General features: G+C 32.2%; 1 protein-coding gene across 3 annotated transcripts in view; it reads left to right on the top strand.

Moving 5' to 3' along the window:
* Positions 1–25,595, top strand: part of MS3_00001958 (uncharacterized protein) — a 94,275-nt gene extending 68,680 nt beyond the window's left edge. For 2 of the 3 annotated variants that reach the window (XM_051209483.1, XM_051209482.1), the window contains 8 exons: positions 1,967–2,062; positions 3,499–3,734; positions 4,233–4,375; positions 8,180–8,464; positions 11,946–12,281; positions 15,248–15,357; positions 22,189–22,344; positions 24,216–25,576. In XM_051209483.1, the coding sequence (XP_051074939.1) occupies positions 1,967–2,062; positions 3,499–3,734; positions 4,233–4,375; positions 8,180–8,464; positions 11,946–12,281; positions 15,248–15,357; positions 22,189–22,344; positions 24,216–24,302 (1,449 nt within the window). In that variant the 3' untranslated portion in view covers positions 24,303–25,576. Of the gene's footprint in view, positions 1–1,966; positions 2,063–3,498; positions 3,735–4,232; positions 4,376–8,179; positions 8,465–11,945; positions 12,282–15,247; positions 15,358–22,188; positions 22,345–24,215 lie in introns of all 3 variants that reach the window. The other variant, XM_051209484.1, reaches the window with a different exon arrangement.
* The last annotated feature ends 267 nt before the right edge of the window (positions 25,596–25,862 follow it).

The following is a 25,862-nucleotide window of genomic DNA, read 5'->3' as shown; positions in this document are numbered from 1 at the left end:
GATGTGGAGTCGCGAATCGGTAAAGCAAAAGCAACAATATCTACAATTGAAGAATATCTGCAACTCAAAGCAACTGTCAACCAACACCAAACTCACAATTTTCAATACAAATGTCAAAACAGTTCTACTGTATGTGGCGGAAACTTGGAGAACTACCAAAGCCATCATCCAGAAGATACAGGTGTTTATTAACTGTTGTCTACACAAAATACTTCGGATCCGTTGGCCATACACTATCAGCAACAACTTATTGTGGGAGAGAACAAACCAGATCTCAGAGGAGGAAGAAATCAGGAAGAAGCGCTGGAAATGGATAGGACACATATTGAAGAAAGCAACCAACTTCGTCACTATACAAGCCCTCACTTGGAATCCTCAAGGACAAAGGAAAAGAGGAAGACCAAAGAACATGTTACGCCGAGAAGTGGAGACAGATATGAGAAAAATAAACAAGAATTGGATAGAACTAGAAAGGAAGATCGAGAACAGAGTGGGTTTGAGAATGTTTGTCGGTGGCCTATGTTTCATTGGGAGTAGCAGGCGTAAGTAACTAACTTACTCGTCCTATTCAACAGTTAGAACGAAATTAGGAGTTTAAATATTGAAAATCTCATATCGTAATTCAAATAATTAATAATTCGTTTTAAAGTAAAATTTTAAATAATTGTTTGACTGTATGGCATAAATGAGAATGTGCATACCTCATTCATTTTCGTATTAGTTATTTGAAGTCCCAGAGTGAACATCAAAGCTCTGGGATGCAAGTACATCCAGTTGATGAGTCCAAAATAAGACGAAACGCGCGTTCCTAATTCCACTGCTAACAAATGTTTATTTCTGTATATAATATTTTCATACTGTTCATATTATTAAAGCGATACTAAAGTTAGTAGGCACTTTCAGCTGTGTTTATTATAGAGAAAAAAACTGGTTATTAATTTATTGTACAATATATTTTATTTTAATAATAATAATGAACAAAGCAAAAAACTGCATGATTTACAACAGTAACAAAATAAGTAACAGTTCAATGTTTCTTATTACATGTAAACAGGTTAATACTACAACGAATGAAATGATTGAAAAAAAGGTTTGATATATATTTTAGTTAATGAAATTGAAACAGAAATATGGCATAAAACAGTTGGTTATAGGGATAACATTTTATAAGCATTCTTTTCATTATCTAATTTAAAGGTGTCATATCTTATGGCCTTTTTTCCCCATTCAATATATGACGTATTGATACCGCCAATTAGAGAACAGTGAATTATCAACTGTACCAATGACGCGTAAAACCCGTACGAGCAGTCTATAGACTTTATCGTATCGTATTGGTCCATAGATAATTCTCAAGTGTTACCATTCATAATTCTTGTCGGGATATAACAAAAAAACTTCAGTATGTTCACTTGTTTAAAATAGAATCTAGTCAGGCAGTTTTCACAAAAGACTGATAATAGCTGAGGGACTAGTGAAAGTAACTGACCATTGTACAGCTGAGTCACGTTTAATTAAGATGAACTAGTTGTCTAGCGCTCCATGGTTTTCGATGGTTTTTTAGATGGTTTCAATTTGAGAGGAAACTATAATCATTTTACCAATCGCTCATAATTTATTTGAGAATCATAAATAATAATTGGGATTTTCAAAGTAATTGAGTAGCCAGTGATACGAATTTCTGGTAATGGTAGTGGCATTCCTCTAGGACATTCCTTTTTATTTGGATTTAGGACTGATAATGTAGTTCAACATAACAATAGAAGCTAGCTCTGAGAAAGCAGCAATGTAAATATCTCAGAATAAATGATATTTTGTAAGACATATGGTGGGTAAAAAGTCCTTTTTTAACAAAAGTCTGAATTTTATCCACTTGATGGCATCATTCTTTTCCTAATAATAAAAAATCCTCAGAGTAAAAAAACACACAATATTTCCTTAATTTTATATTTGTAACAATAATTAGATAAGAGTGATCGAAGGAAGAGAACCACCAGTATTTTGTTATCTATTCAACGGTCGAATGATTACGCATGAAGGAAAAAGAACTGCACAAAAAGAAGTAAGTTCTGAGAATTTATTTCAAGGGTAAAATTTCATTTTGATTGCTACATGATTACAGTAATGGGAAATTTAAACTTAACTTGTTTTCACTTTTCAAATAATTTCATAGTTAACGCTAAGGAAAACGAATATTCAGGCCTATTAGGATTAAAATCTACACACAACCCCTTCTGATAATAAACATCTGCACACTAGTGACTGACTTCAAGAGGCATTTCCTGAAGTTCTAGTGAGAAGCCGTGACCAGTGAAGTTCAACCAGGTCTGTTGTGAGATATCAGCTCACTGAAGACAATGGTGTACGGTGGAGCAACTTCGGGGATTGGTTGAAGTTAGACATTAACACTGTTGGATGCCGGCTCAGTGTTCTAGTTGGTTAAACGCGTGGCGCGAGACTGATAGGTTGTGGGTTCGAATCTCACTGGGGTGGGTGGGATCGTGGATGCGCAATGCTGAGGCGTCCCATACTAGAACGAAACGGCCGTCCAGTTCTTCCAGGTTTCCCATGGTGGTCTAGCTTCGATTGATTCATGATTTCAACCATTAGAATGAATTAAAAGATAATTTATGAGTAAACTTATTAACGTTAAATTACATTTTGTTTTGTTTAAAACCAGTTACCAATGGATAAGTTTATCAGTTTTAATGAATGTTAACCATCGAACAAGAATACATTTTCATATCACAAATGATATTGGATTTCCACCGATTAGAAATACTTTTTTGACTCATTAAGAAACATGTATTGTCACCTGTTGTAGTTGAGATATAACTATAACCTCTAATCAATCAGAAATCATAATCAAACTAATAATTTTTAATAGTCATTTGTTTATTCAATTACTTTTAAAACAGTGAAACCGTATTTCCTTGTTGTTTTTTTTGGGGGGGGGGTTGCACATGATATTGCCAACTTTAGTTAGTTAATTATATTTCTGATATTATTTCTCTTTCCATGTTAAATATCAAGTTTTGAATTAAAATAAAACAGTTATACAATGTCAACTAATTTCAGTATCTGTTGTTAAATGGAAAGCAACTAATGTGTAAACCATTGATTCGTTTGTCATAGTATAAAATACTAAATAATATTCGAATAATTAGTCTTTGTTATTGACTCTTAGGTGTTTGATCTTCTTTCATAAGCAAATGAAACAGTTTTCATCTTAAAATTAGATAATATCCATACTTTTATTCATAATCTACTAGTGGCTAATCCAACGATAAAACTCAAGATTTCGATGTGCGTTAGAAAATGAGTTTCTATTCAACTAGTAGAGTGGGTAAGATCAGATTCCAGTCGTAGTATGTTAGTGATATAAACCATATTGTTTTGATTCAATTAAATTCATAATTATATTCGTGCAGAAATTTATGATAAATGTATTTGACTGCATATTTCTGAATCAAACTTTGCATTTATTCCCATTTCAAGTTCACTACACGTATGTTCATTGTCCGTGGTGAAGTTATGGAAGAAGGTCATCTCATTGAAGTTCCAGTTCAGTTAAATTCATTACGTCCACAAGGTGTCTTATTATTAGTGCAATATACCAAATATCCAATGACAGATTCTGCTGAAATTATTAGAGCATTTTGTTGGATTGGTCAGTTAGTACCACCTAGTTATTTAACAACAGCAAAATATGTTCTCAACCAATTAAAGAAATGGTGAGTTTAAAATAAATAATCTCTGTCTAGTAATTAATATTATATTGACTAGTCTTTAGGATTAATTGGATCCTATCAATCAAGTTGCAGTGTATCCACTAGTTTAAGGAACTGCATATCTTAGTGATTTAAGTCTGTTGTCAAGTAATCTTAGAAAATTATCAAGTGGATATCACCCTGGGTTTTGTACTAGCATTTACTTGACAAACATTGCCTTACAAATACGATTCGAGTTCGAATCACCTAGTGATTAAATTGATTTACAGAATTAAACCAATTGTATATTTGATTCATCAATCCTCCAGTTCACAAATCTATGAATGCTAACCGATTACTAAACTATAATAAACCTCTTTATCAGTTGAATATATTCGATTCAGATTATAATGTTTATACACCTCTAATTTATTGTCATACAGTGTATGATGTATATATTTATAAAATTTACAATGGACAGTAACAATAATGTTTGTTTTTTACTTGTAATTTTTTGTAAAGTTGTCCACCAGAACTTGGCAAACAATTAAATCTGATTTATGAAATTCATCAACATGATAGAAATGAACTATCTAAAGAATTTTTAAATATACTCAATTCTGAAGATCAATTATCGAGTCCATTATGCTTAGATTCAATAAAATGTAAGAGTAATGTATTATAAACAATTCTGTTTATCGATTTATGTATTAAAAATATTTAAAAACAATTATATTAGCTAATTAATGCATATTCTTTTAATGTTTGTATTTCTTTACAACTTATAACTTCAACAACTGAAACTTTGGAAATATTAATGCTAGTTTGGTCGTATGCATCGACTAGTCAAATATCCCTGTTCTCAACTTCTCTATAATGAGTTACTATATATATATATATATCTTCGTTTTTTGGGAAGCTACGACTGCATTATTTTCCATTTTCTTACCTCACTGCATTGAGGCATGTCCCATGCAATCAAAATTGATCAAATAATGTCAACATCAGCCTACATAATTTACTACATACTTACTTACTTACTTCCGCCTGTTACTCCTAATGGAGCATAGGCCGCCTATCAGCATTCTCCAACTCACTCTGTCATGGGCCTTCTTTTCTAATTCCATCCAATTTTCGTTCATTTTTCTCATGTCTATCTCCATTTCCCGGCGTAATGTGTTCTTTGGTCTTCCACTTCCCTTTCGGCCTTGAGGATTCCATGTGAGGGCTTGTCTTGTGACGCAGTTGGGTGTTTTACTCAATGTGTGTCCTATCCAATTCTAGTGCTTCTTCTTAATTTCTTCCTCCATTGGGATCTGGTTTTGTTCTCTCCCACAGTTGGTTGTTGCTAATAGTGTCTGGCCAACGGATCCGAAGTATTTTGTGTAGACAACAGTTAATAAACAGTAGAACTGTTTTGACATTTGTATTGAAAATTGTGAGTTTGGTGTTGGTTGACAGTTGTTTTGAGTTGCAGATATTCTTCAAATGTAGATGTGCTGCTCTTGGTTTACCAATCCGCGCCTTCACATTAGCATCAGATCCACCATGTTTATCAATGATGCTGCCCAAATATGTAAAGTTTTTGACATCTTCCAAATCTTCTCCGTCAATTGTGATTGTATTGTTGCATGCTGTGTTGTATGTGAGAATCTTGCTTTTCCCTTTGTGTATATTGAGACCTACTGCTGCTGAGGCTGCTGCTACACTGGTCGTTTTTTCCTGCATTTATTATTGCGTGTGCGATAGAAGAGCCAGATCATCTGCGATGTCTAGATCGTCCAGCTGCATCCTAGATGTCCACTGTATCCTGTGCTTCCCTTCAGATGTTGACATCTTCATGATCCAGTCGATCACCAAGAGAAAGAGAAAGGTTTATTGAGTGAGCAACTTTGCTTGACACCGGTCTTTACTTCGAACGAGTTTGTGAGCTGTCCTCCATGCACGATTTTGCAGTTTAATCCATCTGTTCTGGCATTAAACACTTGTGTTTAACACTTCTTAGTAATATATATATTGTTCGTGATAACACTAAAACACATCATTTGCAACGTTTTTGATTTCAGTCACTAAAAAATGAACCAAAAAAAACACGTTTTATCGATGATTTTCAAAAACGATGAACATGTAGTTTAGACTATAGCCACTGTACTTCTAGAATCGTTTTTTTTGTTTTTGTTTGGATGTATGAATTGTTAAGTGATCAATCGATTTCATTGATATTTCTATTCTAATCTGAAAGATTTTCTAGTCCCATTTCAAACTTTCATTGCTAATTAATTCCTGAATTTCATCGAATGATTGATATGAGTTTTATACTTATTGATGAAAACAAAGTTTATTGATTAATTTTATCAACTGCTTAGTTTGAAAATTGATTTTTCTCTTTTTTTTTCTTGAATGTTATTGTTAAACATAACACAGTGCAAAACTATCCACATGGAAACATGAACATACATGGATTAAATGAAAATTACTAAAGGCTTTGTAATTAAGCTCCACATCAAATTTCACATGTCAAAATGAATTTAGCTTCTGTTTTTATTTTAACGTTTCTTTCTTTATCTTTTCATAGTTTATGAGTGTTAGTTCATATCTATTTGAGCTTACTTAAAAATGGTATTACTGATGAATACGTCTAAGGCTGTTCAGCTTCTCATTCTTCGTATATGAAAGTTATTTCTAATTACTTATGTTGTCCGAAGAGTGTACTTGTTTGGCTGTGAAGTAGTCGGGAGTAGAAGTTGGAAATTTATCTGCTTATTAGTTGAAGCCTTATATTCTTTAGACTTGATATTTTCCAATCTGTTATCATATCGAACCTGTAAATAATAATTAAAACCTATTTATATTTTAACATTATTAGTATCCATTCAGGTAACTTCTTAAGAGTAGATTACATGTGAAGAATTATTAAAAGTCAGTTTAGGATTGATTTTGCCAACATGTTCCACAAAATTGTAGAAACTTAGTTTGTGCATCACTGTAGTCAAAGCAAGTGAAAATTGGTCTTTAAAACTACATTTTTTTAGATACGTAAATTATTGTACATATAATCAGTCAAAAAAATCGAGGGTGAAACACGTATAACAAACATTAGTGGGACGTGCAATGAATAAATACTTATTAATGAAATTCGTACTTATTAGACGATTCCAATTTGATTGACTAGTAATTACATAAAATCGGACTACACAAAGGTTAGATATACTTGGAGTACTGAACCTTTAAGATCTCACATAATGAGTCACTTTGATTGTGAGCATAACTAACAATCATTAAGGATCAAATGTATATCTTGCTCAAATTTAAGAGTCAATTGTGTATGTTTGTTACCCTAAGAAAGACAGCTACAGTGAAAATACCATCGGATCACAGTTTAGTGGTCTGAAAAAATTACATTCCTCATAGCCTGTGAGTAAGGAGTTCAACTCTCTGTACTTGTCTTGGTGCACACTTCTTAGAATTTCTAAAGAAATTTAAATAATCTATATGTTACTTCTTGGTTTTCAAAACTTTCCTAGCAGGATTCAGTTTTCATAATAATAATTATGTTGGTTTTTAAGATTTTCTGGGACAAATGTAGTTAAATGTCAAGCTGACAATGATTCTTCGTTTCTCCTGTATTATCCCAGTTTTTTTGACATTGACAACAAAGTATTTTCTTGGCAACCTGAATTGTTTATTAATCTTGTTACTTACTTACTTGTGGAGTATATGTTACCCACTAACATACTCTGTCCTGGGCTCTCCTAGTTTTTTCCAATTTCTATTCATTCTTCTGATATCTGCCCCCAATTCCCGGCGTAATGTATCCTTTGGTCTGCCACTTTTTATTTTGCTTTGATAATTTCAAGCTAGGGCTTGTTTGGTGAAGGAGTTTGATGATTTCCTCAATGTGCGCACTATTCACCTCCACCGCCTTTTAGTAATTTCCTCTTCAGTTGGAAGTCAGACTATTCTATAACACAACAGGATGTTGCTTATGTTGTCAGACCAATGGATCTGATTATATTATCTAACTACATGAATATCTTATTTGATTAACTTTCTACCTACATAACAATCAACTGACCATCAACTTTTAAAACGTATTCTATTAATCTTGCTTATTTTGGTTGAAAATATGAGAATAAACAAAACAAATCGAAATAGAAATGTATGACGTTTTTTATCAAGGGTTTGGGTAACAGTCTGACAAAGAAAATGATTATGGCGTATTACAATTCACAGCATTCAATGTTCTTATCTTGTAAAATTCAGTGAATTTCCATATCTTATTCGTTTCTTTTTGGTTGCTTATATTCTTATTTCCTTTAGTGTATTGATCGATAATTATTAAAAAATATAGATATATTTACTCTAAGTTCTTACGTTTGCAAACTGAGTGTAATTGAACGTGAGAAAATATTTAAATTTTCAAAATTAATTTACTCATATGGTAACTTGTTTTCCGTCCTTCATATTAGCTCATAGTCGAATGGTTATCTGGCAATTTACACACCATAAAGGACGCAAACTAGGTGTGGAACGATTAAATTATACTCTTCAGCCAGATCCGGCAAGTTTACCATTTGATGAGACATTGATCAAAACTAATACTAATAGTGTATCGCCATCATCACAATCTACTGAAGGAGTTACTGAACGATTTTTAGCATCACAAAACTTAATAACTGCCCACTTATCTCAGTCTCCTATAGAGCCGGCTTTTCCATTCCTACTTGGAGATTTATACTCTGTACCACAACCATGTAAGTGTGTAAATATTTATTTATTTTCCTCTGAAATGATAAATTGAAACCAATGCAAATTTATGTTCCCGTTCGAATACACATTTAGCCGTAAAATAACATAAACTAAGGATTACTTTTTGTAACTAGTTGTGATCTATTAAAGAAGTACTAGACAGCTGTGTATTGCTCTGTTTTTCAGTTATTATTTAACTAAGGTCAGTCAGTGATGCATACATGTTCACGTAAACACCCTAAGTTAACCATCATATAAGACAATAATCATTTCAAACAATATCTTAGCTTCAGGATAGATTTCCTGGAGTTCAAGTGAGAAGCCGTGACCAGTGGAGTTCAATCCGCGTCGGGTGGAGACAGTTATTCACTTCAGGCAATAGATGAAGGGTTGAGCAAGATCGTGGATCAACTGAAGTTAGACATTAACACTGTTGGATGTATGCTTAGTGGTCTAAAGGTTAATCGTTCGCACGTGAAACCGAAAGTCTTAGGTTCAAGTCTTGCGTATACGATCGTGGATGAGTACTGCTGAGGAGTTCCATATTAGGATGAAATGCTCGTGTACACTATTTTATTATTCTTTTCCACTTGGCTTTTCACTAAACTATCATATTCCTCTTTCCTTCGTGTGTGCGCTAATTTTTATGTGGTTTAAAGATTACATGCTTGTTTAATAAAATTTGTTTAAATCGTTAAATATTAAAAATATTTCCATAATTTTATTGAACTTCATCTTCAACACTAAAGAATCATTTATTTAACTAACAAGAATTAAATTTAAATCATTTTGATGGGCTGAATGCTTTCACTATTTGTCTAAATACTTTGTTTATTCACTATACTTATATTAAGTAGTATCTATTTTGAAAATCATTGTGTTAAAAGGTATATATTATTTTCAGTATACTATTTATTTATGTAATGCCATTCGTTAACAATTCATCCCTTTAATAAATTGATCATTTAGAAGTTATGTAATTTGTTGGTCAGGTAATAGACGGTAAATACGGTGTATTAGTTTGTATGTATTCATGTACGTTTTATGTAGTTGCTGCGAACAATCGATTTTGTTTATGTACATTCTAATATCCATTTTATATAATACAATAATCATAATAATAATTTTGATTTAATGCTAAACAGAAATTTTGTTAGATATTTAAAGATTTAAAGATGTAAGCATACTATGAAGTTAACTAGGTACTGACTATCTAGCTGTTGTATTCTGCTTCTGAATTGCTAGAACAATGAGAAAAATAATCTTTCTCATAACTGAACTTAAGCTTTTTAGTTTAAGAGATGAATATCTATTAGTAAAAGGTTATAGAGATTGATGAGTTTTAATTGAAATCATGAATCGATCAGTGTTAGACCATCATTGTAAGCCTGGAAGCAGTAGACGGCTGTTTAATCTTATTATAAAACTCCTCAACAATGCGCATTCATGATCCGAATATCCATTAATATTCAAAACAATATTTGATGTAATGTGATGTATCTATGACTCTAGATATGTGAGTATAGAAGAAATGCGATTTTCCAATTGCATCTACAGAACTATGAAAACATGCCTAGATTTTTTAGTATACACATGGAATTATACATAATATTATGATCATTTAGAAAGGAGATCTATTGAAACCCATTGAAACCTCATAGCCGTAATAAATTTTTTTCGTAACATCTCGTAACCGTCCTACTGCGTTTCTTGAATTTATAGCTTTTGTGGAGCATTTACTCCTTCAAAGCTTCTAAAAAGACTATTAGGAAATCTGAGTTTGAAATTCTGTTTCGCTTCTGGTCACCTAACAGCTACTGTGTGTAAACTGAGATATTGTAGGCTCCTCTACTAGTGATGAACACCGGTGTCGTAAGGAATTTGGTCATAAATGATTACAAATAAATTATGTCACTGAATTGACTCATTATATTTTGAATAAAACCAGTGTATCATTAAATCAGTTTAAGAAGATATACAGCCAGTGAAAGGTTTCTGAAAGAGAATATGTAGGCTTGTTACTAATTATAGAAGACATTATATGATGGACGACATGACAAGCTGAGTCATATATGATGAAATTCGAACACTTCACTTCTACCTGAAGTTCGTGCTGATGACGTTATTCAGAAGAACAATGAAATCTCCATAACCAAACCATCCAGCTCAGAGAACGAAACTCCACCCAAGAGATTTTAATTTACATCATACCTACGACTTTTATCAACATTTAGTAAGTAACCGACTTAAAAGTCTCTTATAGCAACCAGTAGTAGTTTAACATTTTTAAGGTCATACTAAGACATTTTCATTTCTTCTTAATTATACCTTACACAATTACTTGTAATATTATTAACTAGATGAAGTCATCACCTAATTAGTTCTTTGAGTAGAAGATAGTTTTCAAATCATGTTATACCATAAACATTAGTGAATTCCTACATATAATTAAATTGTACTGTATATTATTACTACTTTTAATAATACTGATCTTCTTATATAATAACAAGTTCATTATCCATATATATTTTGAGTTATTTATATCAACATATTTCACACTGTTCTTATGATGCTGTCATGCTGTAATAATACAAAATATGACATGAAAATAAACATATGAACTAATTAGAAAAATATATACCTTCCTTATTTATTCACTTGATATTTTCATATGAAGTTTGACTTATAGGTGAGAAAAGCTGGATGGTTTGGTCATGGAGCTTTCATCGTTCTTCTGAACGACATTCCAAAAACACCAGAGAATTTTTAGAAGCCTGGCACTCAGGTCAATCAGCAATCAACAAGCATATTGAAATCAACCCAATTTATCAACCAATCAGAAAAATCATGCATAAATATAGGAACAAAAATCAAACCAATGGGAGACACAACCAAAATAAGGAAGTAAACAATGATAAATTTAAGGTCAATAAGAACCAATCAACACCGAGGTGTACAGAACAATTTGTGAAACGAACATGGAGGAATTCGAACACTTAACTTCTATCTGAAGTTTGTGCTGATGATGTCGTTCAGAAGAACGATGAAAGCTCCACGACCAAACCATCCAGCTCAGAGAACAAAATTTCATCAAAATCATCCACCTGAACTACAAATCTTCTCCATCACCCTTAACCAAAGGTTATAAAACTGTAAGAAAAGTTTACAACTTCATATCAGTTAGTTAATAAGTGATCATAATTTTGAAAAGAATTGAGTAGAACTGTTCAAAAATCAAATAATAGATCCGTTTTTTTGTCGACTCCTTTCAACTACTATTTGTTAGCAGAGTATTTCGTTTAAATTATTGGTCACACTGATATTCTTGAATGAAATATTATACTCAGTAATACTTGTTAGTCTACCAGTGCTTAAAGTTTTATAATAAGTAATAATGAAAAAAGATCATTAATGCTGAAAACAATATTGGCTTATTGAGTTTGTAATTTTTATTCATTCAATCATTTTTATATTATGATATTTCAGCCCTGTTTCTCATCATAACTCGAATACCGTCTGTTTATATTTGGGAAGGATGGTGGCCTATATCTACTTTAACAAGATCTCGGTTTATGTCACAAAAGTTATCGAGATCTTTTTCAACTTATAGCAAGTCTCCTTCTATTCCAGGAGATCAAACAGATGATTATAGATGGAGTACATCATTAGATGAATGTTTTGAATTTAGTCCACAAAATTCAGCCGATGGATCTTTTGATTTTGAAGAAAATGAACAACCAGCTTTGACGGGAACAGGTCGTGCTCGATTTTGTGCTGTACGCAAAGCTGCAATGCATACCGCTAAAGCTCTAGCAGATAAATGTAAGTTGCCTATTACAATTCATTTCTGTCTAACCAAACAAAAATGTTTTAAATTACTTACGCTAACGATAAAGACGATGTTATATTGTATGTTATACTTCTGTAAACTGATTATTTAATGCATAATTATTACCAGAAAACTAGAAATATCTAAACCTTAATTTGAGGTTCCTGAGATCTATTACAGATAAAGTCTGAATGAACTCATCGATGACAGCATTGATAGTATAATAACAGTTTGGTGTACAATCTGAAGAGTTATGAAATCAGTTATCATAGTATCCATGAGTAAAATATAATATCAATTCGAAATCAGTATATGGGGAATGATAATCCATGAGTTAAAAAAACCCAATTTTTTTCTTGTAAATAATCAGAAATTAAGTTATAAGAAGTGAATTATTCGCTAACAAATGCATCCTCCAATCGCTCTGAATCATGTTTTATAAATTTAGGTTTGGATAACTAACTAGTTAAAGTCACCAGCATATTCACACATAATGTCTAGGTTAACGACTAGTTTATGAATTCATACATGGTTAGTTATTCCCATTTCATTATTAATCAATAATCAGATAAACACAAATGATAATTCAAAACGTGAAAGTGATAAATTTATTGACTAGATATATCATTTATATCAGAAGGGGTTTTGTGGAGATTTTTAGAAATTTCACAGGTTGAAATCATGAGTCAATTGAAGCTAGACCACCATGGAAAACCTGAAAGCACTGGACGGCCGTTTCGTCCTAGTTTGGGACTCCTCAGCAGTGCACATCCACGGTCCCGCACTCCACGGGATTCGAACCCAGGACCTACTGGTTTCGCGCGCGAGCACTTAACCACCAGACCACTGAGCCGGCATCCAATGGTGTTAATGTCTAACTTCAACTGATCCACGAAATTGAGCGACACATCCACCATTGTCATCAGTGAGTTACTATCTCGCTTGGTGCGAGACTGACAGGTCCTGAGTCCCATAATAGGAAGTAAAGATCGTCCAGTGCTTCCAGCTTTTCCATGGTGGTCTAGCTTCAATTGGCTCATGATCTCAACTATATCATTTATAAATGAAAAGGTAAATTCTCATATAAGCCTTAATTCCCAATGTTTTGTTATGGCTAAAAATTAAGGTTAACTATAAAGACTACTTTCACATATGATTCTATTTCAATCAGTATATGTTAATTATTATGGAATGCAGTTGGAGTACTTCAGTACAGCTTTATTTGTTAAACATTTATTTATATTCTTTTTTATATTCTCGTAATCTAATAGATGGTATTGTCATACATATCATGCCATTGAATAAAGTGGAAATATGCTGGTTAAAGCTTATTTTAAGCAATATACATAATAAGCATTTACTTATGTTATCTCATTAGCTTCATCTAGGGTACAAACAATATGAAATAATTTGTTAATTCATAGGTTGAATTCATTTTGTTTTTTAGTAAATATCAAATGTCATAACATTATAGTATACGGAATATTAACTATTACTATGTTAGAAATACTTAAAGTTTTCTATTTACATATATCACATGATCTGATCTGTTGATTAAGACCATCTAACGACTTCAGTTAAAGCTATCCTTATGGATGACTTTTTGTTATCTAGAAGATAATTAGTGGGTTTAATTCGTTTTTATGTTGGTTGCTTGAATCTTCTCATTGATTTTCAGGATTGTAATTCGTCAGTCTCTTATTAATATGTGTACAACCTGTGCGGATTACCTTGATATTGTCTGAAGTTACAATCATTATAAGCAGATATGGGTGGTAGCTAGGAGTAGAATCGAGGATGAAGGTTTCATCCTATTTGGGACTCGTCATTTGGATGTACCTAAATCTCAGTTTTGATTTTCACTCCAGGACTCGAGCCCAATGCTGTTGTGGAAAGTCAAACAGCCAATACAGGGGTGAATTAAACTTCACCCCATCGCACATGCTAGTAGTTATCTGAACTCAAAAGCTAAGTGGATAACGCGATGGTATTTGCAGCGAACAGTACTGGGTTTGAGTCTCAAAGTAAACATCAAAATTCTGAAATGCAGGTGCATCCATCTGAAGAGTCCCAAAAAGGATGAAACGCTCGTCCTCGATTCTACTGCTACCCACTTTCATTTCTATTCACTTGGTATTGTTTTGCTTGTATCTTCCCATTGAGGTTTAAGACTGAAATTGATCAGTCTGTTATTGGCATATGTGCATACTGTGCGTATGCCTCAATATTGCCTTAATTCACAAGCTTTTTTAGGCAATGATGGATAGTGGCCAGCAGTGGAATCCAAGACGTGCGTTTCGTCCTATTTGGGACTCGTCAGCTGGATGTACCTGCACCTCAACATTGATGTTCACTCTGGGACTCGAACGCAGTACCGTTCACTACAAATGCCATCGCGTTATCCACTTAGCTACTGAGTCTTGACAGCCACTTGCTTGTGCAATAGGGTGAAGTTGAAATTCACTTGATATTGTTTACTTGGATCTTCCCATGGATGTTTAGGACTGCAACTGGATTGTTACTAAAGATAATTAAAAAGTTTCATTATGACGGTGCGTTCACTAAATAAAACTATGCGGTCTTCACAGTTGATAAGTCAACCTACTAGTAAGAGATTAATCGCCGAAAAACTAGATGATTAAAATGTTATTTCTAGGAAATCAGCTATAACAGAAATAAACATATAGGAGTTGTCTACTATCCTTCTTTGAGTATTACGAGATCGATGTACCTGCGGGTACACCCAGCTGACGAGTCCCAAATAGGACGAAACGCGCGTCCTGGACTCCACTGCTAGCCACTATCCATCACCATCATTTCTGTTTATAATTAATATGTTTAGAAAGATATTCACTGAATTTAAGCATCTACTTTTAAAACTTCTATTCTATTTACGAACACGTTTCCATTGACTAATAATGTTTTCCCTTCTTAAATTTGTATTCTTCACAAATTTCAGTAGGTACAAAAGCTTATTTAATCTACGCTGGCTTAGAACCACCGGAATTTTTAGTTTTATTCCCTCCTCATGTTAGATCGACAGATGCAATAGCTTATCATCAATTCGAAGTAAGTAATATGAACAAAAAAATGGCATTATTTTGTACTTCATTTATGTCTACATATTTATTTGAATTACATAAAATTTCTCATCTTTGTATTCTTTTATAATAAGTGATTGCTTAATCTTATCTTACGGTTATCTTACCTGGCTAATTGGACCCTATCTGTAAATGATGGATTGAAAGTTTTTGTTCTATAACAAAATGTAGGGTAGTTCCAGACACTTTAAACATCATTGTTCATCAATAATCTAGTCTGTTTTAATACATTGACTCATGTGTGCAAAAATGTACTACTTTAATATTAAGTTTCGGATCTTTATATATAGCACTTACAAATGATAAAATAAAGAAAACAGGTTTTCTAATGTGAAAATGTTATATGTTGCTAATATGAATCAAAATGTGTTTCTTTATTCTGAATGTGATCTGAAATTTCAACATTTTATTATTGAACAAGTTAACAGTGACTACTCATATACCATTCGATTGTGTTAGAAATATACTATCTAGTAAGATAGTTCTTCTATAAGTTATAATACGATATCAGTCCCTAAAACTATATACTCAAGGATATTTTAATTACTCTTAACAAACTATCAGTCGACTGAATGTAGAACATCGTTTCTAAGTGGGGTAATGTGATTTCACGTTTAGTTTCTTACATTCATAATGAAACTATTGTTATCAATATCAATTGGTAATCAGGTAAACTAGTTTAGATGGAATACCATTCTCTTCTGAACGTTAACTACTAATCATTGTACTTTAAGAGAAGTTCAATCGAAGCATTTATAACACCTAGGGATATTTAACCTAAATTTATAATTTAATCAAATGTTATTTTTATTATTTTAATTATTATGCATATATCAGCTGTTTGGTTGCACACACTAAAGAAACTGAAAACCACTTAAATGGATTATCAAGTCAGTCATTTATTCAAATGACCTCAAACTTTTATTTAATCGGATGTATACCCTCTTTATCTTCCCTTAAATTGTGAGATTAAAATCACTTCGTATCTTTCTTTCTACAAACTAATTCTTTCTTTCTGTACTATATCTTTACATAAAATCTTTCCTTTATGTATTACACCACTGAGTTAACTGCTTCTATGAATCCGGTGTTTTCACCTTGCTGTGCTAATAAAGTGTGGCAACTTGGACCGATGCATGTATTTGCCTGGCCCTACGTTGTAATTGATTGACTGTTTGAATTTGTAGTCAAATGGTGTTATCGAACTTCTGGTGTGTATTCAGAATGTTATTTTACTTTGAAAGTTCAAGATACATTATTGTTTGTACTGAGCATATTATTGTTATCATTACGTTAAACAACATTTTTAGAGCTTTATTTAACTATATTTCTGAAAGTTTCCCAGCGAAATCATTTAAACAGAAGAAAGCACGATTAAACGTCAAAGGTAAAGTGTAACCTTTTTTTAAAAAGAAGGTCTAGTTAGAAAAAATAATCAGATGAAAATGACCAGCTGATGCCACATTGTCAGAATGCATAGATGAAAATAGGCAAGCTTAATTTTGGGCTTTCAACTTTCATACAACTTTAATATAGTTTATGGTTAAAGTTATTAAATTTAGATCTATTGAAATGAAGGTTGATATTTAGCTAGTACTATGGAACCTAGTGGTCGAGATTTCTATTTGATATGTAACACAATGTGAAGATTTATAATTTATGTCAGCCCAGTGTATTTAATATTTTAAATTTTTAACTCACAAAATGTGAATATTTTAATAAATAGGTTTGTCAGAAATACATTCTTTGAACTAAAAACTTTGGCATTTGTTTAGAAAAGGTGTCTTCAGTTCAATGACATCTCACTGGTTATCATCCTTTGGGTTTGCTTTGTAAAGTATACCTAGAGAAATTAACCCATATTAACATATCTAGACTTGTTCGACTGAAAAACTACAGATACTGTAGTTAAAAACGGAGATAATTTTCTGAAACTGCTTTTTTGTTAAGCAAAAGTTTCATTCCAAACGAAACAGCTGTCTAATGCTGCCCTTTCATTTTCACTGATTATCCAGTCACTTCGTGATGCGAATTACTCTTAGATTGATTGATTTCCACAAACATTATTAAATTTAAGTTTATTATTAGGCTGAGAGATATTATCCAGGAATATTGATAATGCATAGTAAGGAATCGAGTCAATAAAACATTTATCCAAAGTATTAGTTAATTTCTTGATTAAAAAACACATTTATTCACAATATCACTAAAATAATATCCCACGGAACATGTGCAGACACCTTTATAGACAACTTCATTTTCTACGCTGTCAAATCGCTTGCTACTATAATATGATTAATATTTAATTCGCTAGCTGAACCGTTGCATTTGAATCTCAACTAAAACATCAGCTCCCTAATGACTACAAATTTCAATTAGTTCTAAGTCTAAGACTCCTGTCAGTTCTCCTGCAACCACCTAACGTTTGACATAGTACACCTCTAGACGTAGAGCCATGGTATAAGTGGTCACACCGCTACTGGGTTAATAGAAGACAGTCAGCACTAAAAGTTAGACAATATGACATTAATCCACACTCTGTAACGATTAATGTTGAAAATTCATCCGTATTCTTGGATACCTGTTTATCCCTTAATCTGTCTGTTAAATTAGAAAGAGCTAATGGATTTTAAAACATCTAACCAAACCATATTAATCACTTTTTTTCATTGATTTAAGTCAAGGAAAAGACTTTTGGGGTTTAATGTTAAAATTTTTCTCATTCATTTAAATACCATTTCAATGAAGTTAAAACTTCAAGCATCAAATTTCACCAGTATGAAAAGCAAAATCTACTTATTAAACAAATGATCTTATAAATTTCATATTATATTTCTTGAATATTAAATCCCAATATCTGCGTTTTGCATTAATTGTATTCATAACAACAAGATAAATGTTGAAACTTTGATATACAAATGTTCATTTGTATACAAAACTCAATACAAAAAAATTACATAAGCTTAAATCACTTTGAACATGGTTTGTAATTTATGCAACTAACATTAACAACAAAGTCATTACTTACTTTTTGCTTAGTTTCATCAAAGTAGTATTGTTTTATCACGCCCATTTTGTGATTGTCTTCATTTTCATTGTGTTTCATTTTATTGGTCCGAGTCTCTTTCATTCACCTAGTTAACGGATATCAGAGTATTTTAGTGAAATATTCAATACATGAGTGGAATTGCGTTAATCCTTCCTACTTTTGCTTGTTACTCCTCGTGGAGGAGCATAGGCCACCCACGGTACATTGTTTTAATACAAACAATGGTTATCCCATGAGAATATTAAACATTACCTTACAAAAAAACAAAAAAGAGGAAAGTGCTTTGTATGTTGCAGCTTATGTATATTTGGTTAAGCTAATTATTGCTAATAACAAAAAGTAGCATCTCATTTCGAAACTGATAGTCTAAATGTTTTAACTGTGATATTATAGGGTATAGTTTAACCGATCTTTAGAGACGCTTGTACTTATATATCTGTAAAATCTAGTTACATGGAAGTTAATAACTAACTGTTGTTGTGGTGTGTGCTATTGATGTCGAGGGATATAAGTAGTAAGTATCATCAGTCGAAAGTGAAATGTCTGTCGACAGGAGGTTAAGAATATCAGAGAAAAGAGAACGAGAACAAAGAATGATTCGTGTGGAAACGAAAGAACAATGAAGTCTTAGATGACTGACTGATATTTGCAAAGGACCAGTCAAGTTTGAGACAATTGATTGACATTGCAAATGAAGTATTTTCTGTATGGTTCTCAGATTTTACTAAGATGTTCTGTAATTTTGTATTCAAATATATTCGATAATTACATGATCCTAAAAACCTCGAAGAACAGAGTTAGACTGAAGTCTATTAATTGTTCTTCGTTTCATATTTTTCAATGAAACCTCAGTGGATGATAGTTACCAATAAAAATTTCTTGAAAAACAAAATAGTTTTTTTTATAACGTACAGCCCTTACCCATAGAGACTAAGCGGACTTTAAAAAGAATACATCTCATATTTACCGAAATTATTATCACATTAATTTCCCGTTCACTAAGTAAGAGGACTAAGTATGTTTAATTTCAATTAGAATGTTCTTTCAATCTAATTAATAGATTAGAAGTAGTAGAAAACTTGCAGTTTATACAGCTGAAGCATCTGTATGTTTTTCCACTACTTTCTAAGCAATCAATAGAAATGTATGGATTAGGTGAAATACCGTAGAAATTATATGTAGATGTTAAGATAAAGGTTTATGAACAATATGTTCACTTCTTGTTCTTCTTTATGGATCTTCTGATAAATGATAACAGCAATAAAGTTCATAACCAAGATTTTCTACCACCAGTAAAATATGTTCTAAGATCTAAAGCTATGAGTCAGTGTATTGTGTCACTTAAATTAAAAGATTGTATCTTATTAGTTATTCTTCATTATTACACGACAAAACGTTTTTATATCCGTATATCTGAGCTATTCACTGATTTATCATTATATTTAAGTGGTATTTTACTTGACTTAAAATTTAAGTATCAGCCAATTAATTTCCTGGGTAATTTTTTTGAAATATTATTGGTAAAATAATATCAGAAGAGTTTTTGTGGATATTATTGTAATTTCAGTGGTTGAGATCATAAGTCAATTGAAGCTAGACCACCATGGAAAACCTGAACTGATAGGTCCTGGGTTCGAATCTCGCGAGGTGGGATCATGGATGCGTACTTCTGAGGAGTCCCACGATAGGACGAAACGGCTGTCCAGTGCTTCCAGGTTTTCCATGGTTGTCTAGCTTCAATTGACTCATGACTTCAACCATTGAAATTACAAATAATTGAATTTAACTCTCAGAATTTTTTTCTACTCAACAAAATTCGGAGAAACTATAATTTATGGACGAATCAATCAGGTGTAAGATAACAGGTCTCGTATCTTTGCGCGAAATTCACCCATCCATTTGGCTAAATATAGTTTTGGCATTATAGTTGATGTCAGTTCGTGATGAAAACTCTAAATCTAATTCCTAACCCTAATCATCAACTGTAAACCATAATTCTAATTCCTCACACTGGCTTATAACCCTTATTTGGTCCTGGTTATTAGGTGAACACTCTCATAGTCAATTTAGTGCCTCTCAAAGATTGTCGATAAATTATAGTCTCACCCAAAATTCATTCCTCTAATGTTTAAAGACATGTAAAGTAAATAAGAATCATAGACAATTTTGATATGATATCATGTTGAATTAGAATAAATTCACTTGTTTTTATTCATATAGGATATTTATAAATTATGTAATGAACTTTTCTTTATATAGCAGATATGATAAGTATAAAATAATCTTTGACAGATTTATGTCAGTTTTTAAATAAGAAATTTAATCGTTGCTGAAGGAAGTTAAGAGTTAATTAGACTGTTACTATCATATCACTGAATGCTTTATACTGGTTTCGAGTTTATTCTTTAGTGAACATATATCTTAGCGTGAATATGAAGATTCATATTATTGATGGAATAATATTAATAATATCATAGCTATAAGATATTTGTCGTGCATGGTGGACAGCTGACAAATGCATTCCAAATATGGACCGGAGTCAGACAAGACTGTCTACTCTCCCACTTCCTCTTTCTTCTAGCGGTCGACTGGATTATGAAGACCTCGATATCTGAGGGAAAACACGGCATACAACGGACAGCTCAGAACCAATCAGACGATTTGGACTTCGCAGATGACCTAGCCCTCATCATATACAGACAAACAAATGCAGATGAAGACAACTCGCGTGGCAGCAGTCTCTGTATCAGTAGGCCTCAACATGCACAAGGGGAAAACCAAGGTCCTCAAATACAACATGGAGAACAGCAATCCAACCACACTTGATTGAGAAACTCTTGGAGATGTAGAATCCTTCACGTGTTTGGGAAGCGTCATCGATGAACAAGGAAGATCAGGTGCAGACGTGAAGGCAAGGATTGGCAGAGCAAGGGTCGTACTCCCACAATTGAAGAACATGTGGAAGTCAAAACAACTTTCAACCAATATCAAAGTGAGAATCTTCAATACGAAAGTCAACACAGTTCTACTGTATGGAGCTGAAACGTGAACAACTGTCATAATCATCATCAATAAAGTGCGACTATTTATAAACAGTTGTCTACGTAAGACACTCAACATCCATTGGCCGGATACTATCGGCAAGAGCCTTCTGTGGGAGAGAACAAACCAGTTACCAGCTGAAAAGGAAATTATGAACAGACGATGGAGATGGATAGGACATACATTACGCAAATCATCGAACTGTATCACGAGACAAGCGTTAACATGGAATCCAGAAGGGAAGCAGAAATGAGAGAGGCCAAAGAACACATTACGTCAGGAAATAGAATCAGATATGAAAGGGGTGAATAACAACTGGAAAGAGTTAGAAAGAATTGCCCAGGAAAGGGTTGGATCGAGAGTGCTGGTGGGCGGCCTATGCTCCTCCGTGAGGAGTAACAACAGTAAGTAAATACAATATATTTCATATTATCCATAAGTAACCAAAAGGCAATTTATAAAATACACAGTTCCACAGTCACAAATGGGTTGAATTGATGAGTTTATTAAAATCTTTACCTTAGTATTATAACTGATAGGTTAAGTTGTTTGAATATGAAACGAGTTTTTAAAAAAAAAGTAATTCATTGCATATTATCATTTCTGTTATCACCAAGATTCTGTCAACAGATAAGTATACTAACTATTTAATTAGTTTGTTTTCTATTTTCTTCATATATTTTAATCTATTTTTCACATATTATTCAGGATGGTAAAACTGATGGTCAAAAAGATTTAATTGACAGTTTACTATCATCATATACCTTGGCTTCATATACATTGAGTGATCTTCAACAACGTCCTCTCCCGCCTGAATTGGATGCAACCTGTTTAGAAACGTATTTGGATGATAAGACTTTCGAAGTAAGCTATACAAATACTCATTTGTAGTTTTTTTCTTTCTTGATTGATTCAAAAAATTATTTTGTTAAGTGTTGTAAAAGAGTTTAACAAACGCAGAATTTTTACTAATCGTTCTGATCCATTCTATGAGTTATCCCTCTGTATAAAACTCAATTATATTAATAAATGAAAGTAATACATTTGTAATCAAAATCTTCGGACAAAGACTACTCGGTGAGTTGATAATTACAAGAAAAACTGAATGAAAGATCTTTTCAAAACGCTTTTTACTGTTTATATGTGTAGAATTGTATGTAATAGACACTGAAATGTCTCTTCGAGAATTTAAATAATAAGGTATAGTAATGGCTTGAATGTGAAGAACAATATTTATCTAGTGTATTCTTGTAGGTGTGTTTTGTACCTTTATTCAGTGCAGTCCATCATGGTGAAGTACTGTGTAAGTATAATACCTCATATATATATATATATATATATATATATATATATATATATATATATATATATATATATATATATATAGTATATATTGTTTAAATTAAGTAGACAATTGTGTGAACGTTTTTCCCTTTGCCTACTTCTGTTCATCCCTTCGGTGGAAAAAAGAAATGACAAGAAAACTGAGCTTTTACCAGAATAATTCCTCATATGACAATGACTTACTGAATATTTCACTTAGATGGTTAGGTGTAATCTATTAAATTCAAATTCTATTTCATTATACATAAATATCAAATGAATAAACTGAGCGGCATAAAACCGCCTTCACCGAAAAACAAACATTTATCATTATGAAATACAATTGAATACTGACAATGATTGGGCTATATTTTAACCCTTGAATTTCAATTCAATATTCTATTTATTTATACTTATAATAATCTCAGTAATCGAAATTGAAAATAACTCCAACATAACTTTTAACAGTCTGCCTTGTGCTTCTCCAAGCTAATGGTTTTGAATTTCAATTACGTAGATGTTTACAAATATCATTTCCTATAAAATGAATTCGAATTTATTGCAACTCTATATATCATCATAGTCGATGATTAGGTTCTCATCAATGAAGAATAATATCATAATAAATTGTTAGTTTGACTTTATTTAGTCTAATACCAGGCTTAAAACTTTATACCAAATTGTATTACTAGTTTATTTGTCAAAAACTGTGATAATCCAACAATTTGATAACAAAAACTGGATTCCCATATAACAATGTACAAATTAATTTCACATTGAGTTTATTAGCCGATCAATTTTAGACCATCAGTGATAACCTGGAAGAAGTTGGCGGCTGTTTCGTCCCAGGATAGGACTCCTTAGCAGTGTACATACACAGTCCTGCACACGAGTGCTTAAGTTCTAGACTACTGACCCGACGTTCAACGATGTGAACGTCTAACTTTAACCAATCCACGACATTTAGCGATTATCTTTCATTGCCTTCGGTGGGTAACTGCCTCTCACTCGACATGGTTGACGTCCACTAGTTACCATGGGTTTGTGTACGAGACCGAAGGTCTCGGGATCGAGTCGTGCGTATGGGATCGTCGATATGCACTGCTGTGGAGTACTAAACTAGGACGAATCGTCCTCCTAGTTCTTCCGGTTTTTCACTGGTGGTCTAACATTGATCAGTTTATGACCTTAATTAAAACTCAATCGTCTCCACAACCCTGTACTGTTGATAAACATAGTTTTACAAAACAAAGTAAACAATATGAATAATTATCAATAAACTGACATTATTTAAATAATCGATATAATGTAACATAACGATCAAGGGATAACTATGAAATACTGATCTAACTAACAAATCCAGGAGTTTTATGATTTAATTTTTTCTTTAAACTTTTGATTTTCAATTACAGGAAATATTTTCAATGTCTAGAGAAGATTTCAATAAATTACCAATATGGAAACAGGCAGAAATGAAAAAGTATTCAGGTTTATTCTAACTGAATTCTCGACTTGTTTAAATTATTCAAATATATGTGTATGCATATATATGTATAAGCCCATGCACAATCTCACATAAAGATATACACATATTATTACAACATTCACAGTATTATACTGAATTGCATCATATACACATGAAGACGAAGAGATTCTTTGAGTTACATATTATTATTTCACATTTTTGTGAATACATATACCAGATAATACATATAATTGTATAAATACAATACCATCAAACAATCCCGGAAGTGATGACCTTGAATTTATCGAATATTATCATACCCTCTGGAATGTAAACCAACTTTAGTTTGAAAAAACAAGATTCATATACATATATATAGATACATATATATAGACATTTTTATCTCATTGACTGACTTAATTTTGCTACTGTTTGAAAGGTATAAACTTATTTTATGCAACTATTTTTTATACACTATGGCTACTTGTGAAATAAAAAGAGTTATAGGCTGATTCATGTTACTACTATCATTATTATTACCACTGTTATTACTAACTATGTAACTGCATAAAACATAATTTTCATCATTCAGTTTGTTTATTTTTCTCACACTTATCCATTGTCCATATTTATGAATGCCTTATTCTCAACTTCAATATACTATGCATGTATTAAACACTTTATATGATCTATCATCCATTCTGTGTTAGGGTTAAAAACAGAATACTCGAATAAGTAAATTCGTTATTGGCTTTCAACAGTGATATACCATATTCTTTCTTTTTCTCTTTAATTCAAACAAACAAAAACCTATTACTCATACATAGAGATAGATCTAAAACATAATATAAATAAAATCAATGGCACAATCATAAGAATTCATTTGCATAACTTTCATATTCATTGTCTTTCATAGTTTATGTACAACATATATATATATATATAGATAGATAGGTAAACACATTCAGTTTTAGTTTGTTTGTATTGCTTATATCATTCTATGTCTTTCTATCAATCAAGAGATATTGACATTTCAGCTACTTTTGTTCTGTATTCTTCTTCTTCTTCTTCTTCTACTACTACTTCTTCAATGAATATCAATTACAAGAAAAGTATATTGAAGTTTATAAAAAAAAGATAAAAAAATATCATTATAATCAATCATAATTGTGCCTTTGTCACTATACTTACCATTATATCGATTACTATTATTATTAATGTTGTTTTCATTGTCAATGTTTATCTGCCACTAATTTGTTTCAGATCATTTAATAAACTGAATTATTTTCATCATAATTAATAAACATTTACTTCTGTTACAAAATAGATTTTCATAGTTCTTTTCAGTTGTGCAAGATAATCGAATTTTAAAAAGCTTGATTCATACTTTAGTTGAATTCATGAGTCAATTAAAGCAAGACCACCGAGGAACACCTGGAAGCACTAGGCGGCCGTTTCATCCTAGTATGGGACTTCTCAGCAGTGTGCACCCACGATACCTCCCCTCGAGGTTTGAACCCAGGACTTATCAATCTTGCACGCGAACGCTTAAACTCTAGACCACTGAGCCGGCATACAACGGTGATAATGTCTT

The sequence above is a fragment of the Schistosoma haematobium genome, chromosome 1 (genome assembly GCF_000699445.3).
Source record: "Schistosoma haematobium chromosome 1, whole genome shotgun sequence".
Classification (NCBI taxonomy): Eukaryota; Metazoa; Platyhelminthes; class Trematoda; order Strigeidida; family Schistosomatidae; genus Schistosoma; species Schistosoma haematobium.
Note: the sequence above shows the minus strand (reverse complement) of the source record. Positions and strands in the feature narration are given on the sequence as shown.